General features: G+C 39.7%; 1 protein-coding gene across 2 annotated transcripts in view; it reads right to left on the bottom strand.

Annotated features, from left to right (window-relative positions):
* DENND2A (DENN domain containing 2A) overlaps nt 1–6,000 on the bottom strand; it is a 75,008-nt gene that overhangs the window by 12,680 nt on the left and 56,328 nt on the right. For both annotated transcript variants that reach the window (XM_042470763.1, XM_042470764.1), the window contains exons 12-14: nt 5,629–5,706; nt 4,692–4,832; nt 4,419–4,567 (exon numbers count right to left, since the gene is read on the bottom strand). In XM_042470763.1, coding sequence (XP_042326697.1) covers nt 4,419–4,567; nt 4,692–4,832; nt 5,629–5,706 — 368 coding nt within the window. The remainder of the gene's footprint in view (nt 1–4,418; nt 4,568–4,691; nt 4,833–5,628; nt 5,707–6,000) is intronic.

The raw sequence follows: 6,000 nt of genomic DNA, 5'->3' as shown, positions 1-6,000 counted from the left end.
TACTCCAATGCTGGTTTAGTCTCTTTTTTAAAATTGCAGTTTATTTTGTTCTACTCCAATTGCAGTTTTTAAAAAACCTGTTCCAACACCTTTGGCTGAAGGATGATGGCAAAGCAATTCTGAGCGGGGCTGGTGTGGAGCAGTGAGGTGAATGTACTGCCCCATTCTCATCATTATTGGCTTACACTGGCCAAGGTAGAAGTTGGGGAAGGGGATTTCATGGGGATGTTAAAGAACAATGTGTTTATAATCCACACACCCACTGAAAGCAAAATACCCCCACTGTATGTGAAAGAAATTAACTATGCCAGCTCCAAAGAAGTGCAGCTGACAGGCTGGTTTGTGCTCATCTAGGTGTAGATTTGGAACAAAAGCCAGCTCCTATACACGCTGCCCAGGCAATACTCCATTTGGGGTTCTCTCTGCTACCACTTGCTGCGGGCAGCTTTCTACCCACCTAATCACAGCAGGGCCCTCTACAGTGGAAGGTGTTTTCACTCTGGTGTTGCTCTTTTTTTTTGTCAAACAGACAACAACCTAACCTCTCCCTAACCATAAATATATGGGTTCCACTACAATACCAATTTCTTCAATAAGGTAAGTCCAATTCTTGTCTCAAAACTGTGAAATTTAATCTGAATAGAAAGAAAATTTTATTGGATTTAAAAAAACAAAAGACAAACCCCTAAACAAAACATCACGAATACAAGGCATGATATTGTCTAAAGCCAAGCATGTCTTCATTACACCAATTTCTTCATCCCATTGTTTGGTCCTGGACTGTATATCCATGTTGTTCAAAATAAAGGGATCTATACTATATATTCTAGACAAGAGCCACTGGACTATGACTTTGGAGGACACTGGACTATGACTCTGGAGACCAGGGTTTGAATCCCTACTAGGCCATGGAAACCCACTGGGTGACTTTGGGAAGTTACTCTCTCAGCTTCAGAGGAAGGTAAAGCTAACCCTTTCTGATTTAATCTTGCCAAGAAAACCCTGCGATGATCACCTTAGAATGCAATAAGTCAGAAATGACCTGAAGGCACACAACATCAAATAAATAAATTCTAACTCCAGAGTTTATGTGTTCTAAATATTTGACAGAAAAAAGAAGAGTAGATCATGCATGAATGACAAGTTATGAGGAAGACCAGAAAACAGAAAGACCAAAACAAAGCCACAGGAAGGAATTATAAGATTATATAATAAATTATGAGTGTTCTTTCACATCAGAAATTTTATTTGCATTCATGAGGACTAGGACCTTGACTCTTTCCCTGTTTGAAAAGAAGATTCTCAGGATTAAGGTCACCTTTTATGCAACAAACATATGATTCTCTGGTCTTCCTCATAACTTGTCTGAATGCTGCTCATGTCCACCTTAAAATATTTAACTCATGGATGGATTTTTGGCTCCTTTTACAGTAGAGACCTCTACAGCTTTTCCTTTCCTTCTCTGTCTCTTGCTGTGGGACTTACTGGGAATTGTGAAAACAGACAAGCTGCTGAAACTTGATCTTGTGCTCATAAGCGTCATTACTCATCTGTGAAGTTTTGCCTTTGCTGGCTTAAAAAGAAAACTCCACTCTCTCCATCCTCAAGTGTTTAAGAAATGGCTGTGTGCCAGGCACCAGCTGCAGAAAATCTTAAAGAGATCTGGGCCCCCTTTTTTTCATAAGGTGTAGGTGGGAAAGAGTGTTGTTGAATCAGTCATGAACATATATGAGGAGCCATCTACACTAGTGGATATGTCTTAGGTACTGCATTCTTCCCTCAGACTTATGTCTATCAAGATCACCAGTTTGTCTGTAGTAGTGGCTAGCAGTCAGATGTGTCAAAAACAGGCCATGAAAGGGACAACCATCTCCTGTTTATATTTCCAGATTCCAATACTTTCAGATACTGTACTGTCCCAGAGACTTTTAAAAATAAGGGTTCTATTTTCACTAATGGGAACTGGCAAATAGCTACTGATGGGCCAATCTTCTGTCAGTCTGGCTAATCCTTGTTAAAAAAACAGATTTAAGCTACTTAACATCTTTTAAGCCAACCCATTTCCATATTACCACTAAAAGAGCAACATGCAGGTTTTTAGTCATTGTGCAATACAGACCCCAGCAAAATTGCTTTGTATTAACAAACAGAGTGGGGATGCTATCTTTATGTAAGAAGAGGGCACAACTCTTCTGACATCTTCCCTCCTGAATGATCTGGCTAAATGCTCTGCACACATACACAGGATTATGGATAGGAGGAGCAGGAGGATGCACACAGCTTACAAGAACTGGGAAAACCAATATCCGCATATGTTAAGTATTGTATTCGAAGGACAACAACTTGGAATACATGAAAAATTCACTCAGGGGAGATAGAAACAGAAAGGGGCGGGGAATACTCATCCCTTCCTCCAAATGTTGTCATGGTGATAGTTCAGAAATCAAGAACTTGTCCATCTATGCTTGATGCTATTAGGGTCAAGAAATCAAAAGGGCTTCACCATGAAGGGATATATTTCTATGGAACCACAGAAGTGCAGAACACCACTTCTGTGAAGGGCATAGGAAAAAACAATCCAGAGTCTGAGCTCTGTTTCGTCAAGGGTCTGAGATCAGATCTACAGAAGCCCTCTTCCAAAGTTTGGAAGAGTTACTTTTTGGAATACAGCTCCCCATATCTCACAGGGGCATGTGAAGTCTAAAAAAATAACTGCTCCGAAGTTTAATCTGCTGCAGCCTCCCCCAGCCTGGTTCCTGCCAGATAAATTGGATATGCTCACAAAACCCTTACAGAGTCTCATGCTAAATTTCTGAAGATCTGAAGAGAAACCTCATGGCTGGGGATGGGGCTCTATTGCCAGGCAGGCTTGTGTGAAGGCATACTTTTCTTTTGTTTGTTCTGACTTTACTGCCATTTAATGGGTGACCTCTGAGAACTGCAGAGAGGAAGAGAAGAATCTCTCTCCCCTTTCTTTCTGCACTGCACAGCTCTTGAGAGACGAACACCTACTATGTTCTTGTTTACTTATCCTTCTTGTCTGAACTGAAAAGTACAAGAAATTTAGCCTTTATTCATACAATAAATTTTAGTTATAGAGATTATGTTGATTATGTCTGATTATGTTGGTTAGAACTCAAAAAGTTACTAGCAACTCCAATAATGTCTTAGCCTTTATAGATAGCTCCATATCCACTGACACAGGCTGCCAGTCGGATACTGGAGTTGTAATCTTTAAAAAGTGACTTTCCAAACTCTGTCTTCTCCACACTCCTTTAGTGATGCTTAGACACTGTTCTGTGATTAAAGTACAAGCAGATCCACCATCAGGCTTGCAAATGGTACATAATTCTTCTTTGCAATCTTGTAATGCTCAGCTTCATGGCAAAGGGTGAAGCATATGCCAAATTACTACGCTAGCCTTAGCAAATTTAGATAAAATAATCTGAACATTAGCTCACTAACCTTTTCAGCCCTTTATTTAATAATGCACTTGCACTCTAGCACAAAATTGAATTGATTTTTTTGAAAAGTGAAACAAAAATTAATTATTTTGAAAAAGGAGAACAATATTAACTACTCAGTAATGAGAAAGTGAAATGTTGCAAAATGTGCAATGGAAGGTTAAATCCCATTTGTCTGGCTATGAAGGAACAGGGCTGAAATGGGTCCTCTGGTCTTTCTGCTGAAGTATTATCTACTGAATCATATCCTTTTTCAAAATACTTGACTGGTGCAAAACAGGCAAAAGGAATACTGAAACTGCATTTTTTTTGCCAGAAACATAACCAAAGGAGTTTGTTTTTAATGGTAGACAGCCAGTACAAAAAAGACTTGATGAGAGTCAATGATGTCAGCTCCAAAGAAATGGCTAGTGCAGAAGGACCCATGCTCAGTTTGAGAATCAACATATCTTCTTACTTATGTTTTCCCTAACATAACACCCTCTAAATGTGGTGAACTACAAATTCCATCACCCCAGATGATGGAAATTGTAGCTAGAGGACATAGGTTGTGGAAGCCTATATTACACAATGCATCAAGTGTCCATTTTAACCAGGATGCTCCATGACACCAACAGCCACTTCAAGATTTGCAATCATAGGAGCACATTTTTAGGCAGTGAAGTCCAGAAAACCACTTCTGGAGAGCTGTAGCAAATGGAGCTGGGTTACATGTTAATTCTTCACACAAATTTCTCCCCGGAGACCTGGGCCATCTGAACCAGTACAAATGGATGTTCAAAGTTGACCTGTCTGAACATCTCATGCATTCCTATTATTCAGTGATAACAGCAATTTTTATATGAAAGGCATAAACACAAAAACCCAGGCCCTAGCTTCAGACCTATACAGGATGGATAATTTATTTTCTCTAAAATAAAGTGAGGCATGGTAATAAGCAGCAAAAATAAGTACCTGAGTTTGTCTGCTACAAATATTACTCTTCTCTCCAACAGCAGGGAAGCAAAGACTCTACTTAAGTGTCGGATACTGAGTGAAGAGAACAGGGACTCAAAATCCACATGTTCTAGCCTTGAATCAAGTGGTCGACGCAACTCTATTATCTGAAATAATAAGGAAAATGGCTCAGATGCTTTGGCCTGCCTAATCAAGATGACATTTGGGGCCTCAAATCTTTCAGGGTTCACTTCCACCATTTGAGGATTACATTTAATTAACTGAACTTACTTCTGTCCCAGAGCCAGGTAGGAAGTTCTTGATAGTGATGGTCCGCCCCAAAGCTGGAAATGGAGCCTCCATGACACTCCTCATAAGGGGCTGCACCAAGGCAGGGGAAATGCCACGCCTTTTCTCAACTTCATCCAAAATCTAAAAAGGAAGAGAAGCAAAAAAGTAAAGACAAGAAGACATTTTTAAAAAGGAGAGGATGGAAAGGTTACATTTTGGACTACAAGTCCCAGAATACCAGTGGTCATGCTGGCTGGGTGAGCCTAAGAACTGTTGCCCAAAATCAAACTATTCCAAGCTTTGCGAAGAGAAATACATAATTGGTTCATGTGTTTTCCCTTCCTGTCCTCTCTCACTGGATCTCCACTTAAAAATAATGATTTGGATTCAAACTATTGTATCCACAGGGGGTCCTGGAATCAAACACCAACAGATACCAAGGGCTCTCTCTACAATATTTTAAGAGCTTGAATGAAATTCCTTATTTTTTGTCTAGCAAAAACTATAAAAAAAAAATTCAACGCAAACCTAATAGTCACTCATGTAAAGAACAAGAGGACATTTTTTTTGTCTGAGGTGAAGAACATAATGCCTTACTCCCATCACTGTACAGAAGTCAGCTACACCTGGAAATTGAATATTTCTTCAACACAGGAGATGGAACAGCACCTTCTATTGAAGACTAGTTTGGAGGTAGAAAGTAAAAAGTAAGCCACATGACATATGGCTGTCTCCTCCCACAACTTGTTACCACCTCCCCATCATTTCTTGCTTGAAGTGGCTAGTGCAGACTACCATACTTTGCTTAATGGTAAGGCTAGTTCTGCAAGAAACCTGTACAGAGAAGTACATCCAATAGATAATCTCCTGACATCTGAAATTCCATTCTTTGCCCAACTTTTTCACATCACCTAATGCTCACGCTGTCCATCCTCACCTTAGAAAAGAGGTTGAAACATCCCAGGCGGCTCACAATACAGTAAACTTCAGGGAGACGTTTCCCTTTCCCACTGGGCTTTCAGGAGAGACAGACAAAAGACCCACACAAATACACAGTAATTAATAAAAAGAAACTATACATTAGCAAGTCCATGCTCCACACAGGACACGTTTCCCACTATATCCCTAAATGCTTAGAATATAACACATTATTTGAATTTCCTACATTTTTAGTGCTTCTCCAGCTAAATGACTTCAAATATGGAAAGCAACATCTAGAAAGAGAAGCAGATACTTAGATAGGGTTAAAAAAGGTGGTGGTGAAGAACTGTGGTACAATAATGAAATCTATAAAGCTATAATTTTAAAA

Source organism: Sceloporus undulatus, chromosome 5 (genome assembly GCF_019175285.1).
Source record: "Sceloporus undulatus isolate JIND9_A2432 ecotype Alabama chromosome 5, SceUnd_v1.1, whole genome shotgun sequence".
Lineage (NCBI taxonomy): Eukaryota > Metazoa > Chordata > Lepidosauria > Squamata > Phrynosomatidae > Sceloporus > Sceloporus undulatus.
Note: the sequence above shows the minus strand (reverse complement) of the source record. Positions and strands in the feature narration are given on the sequence as shown.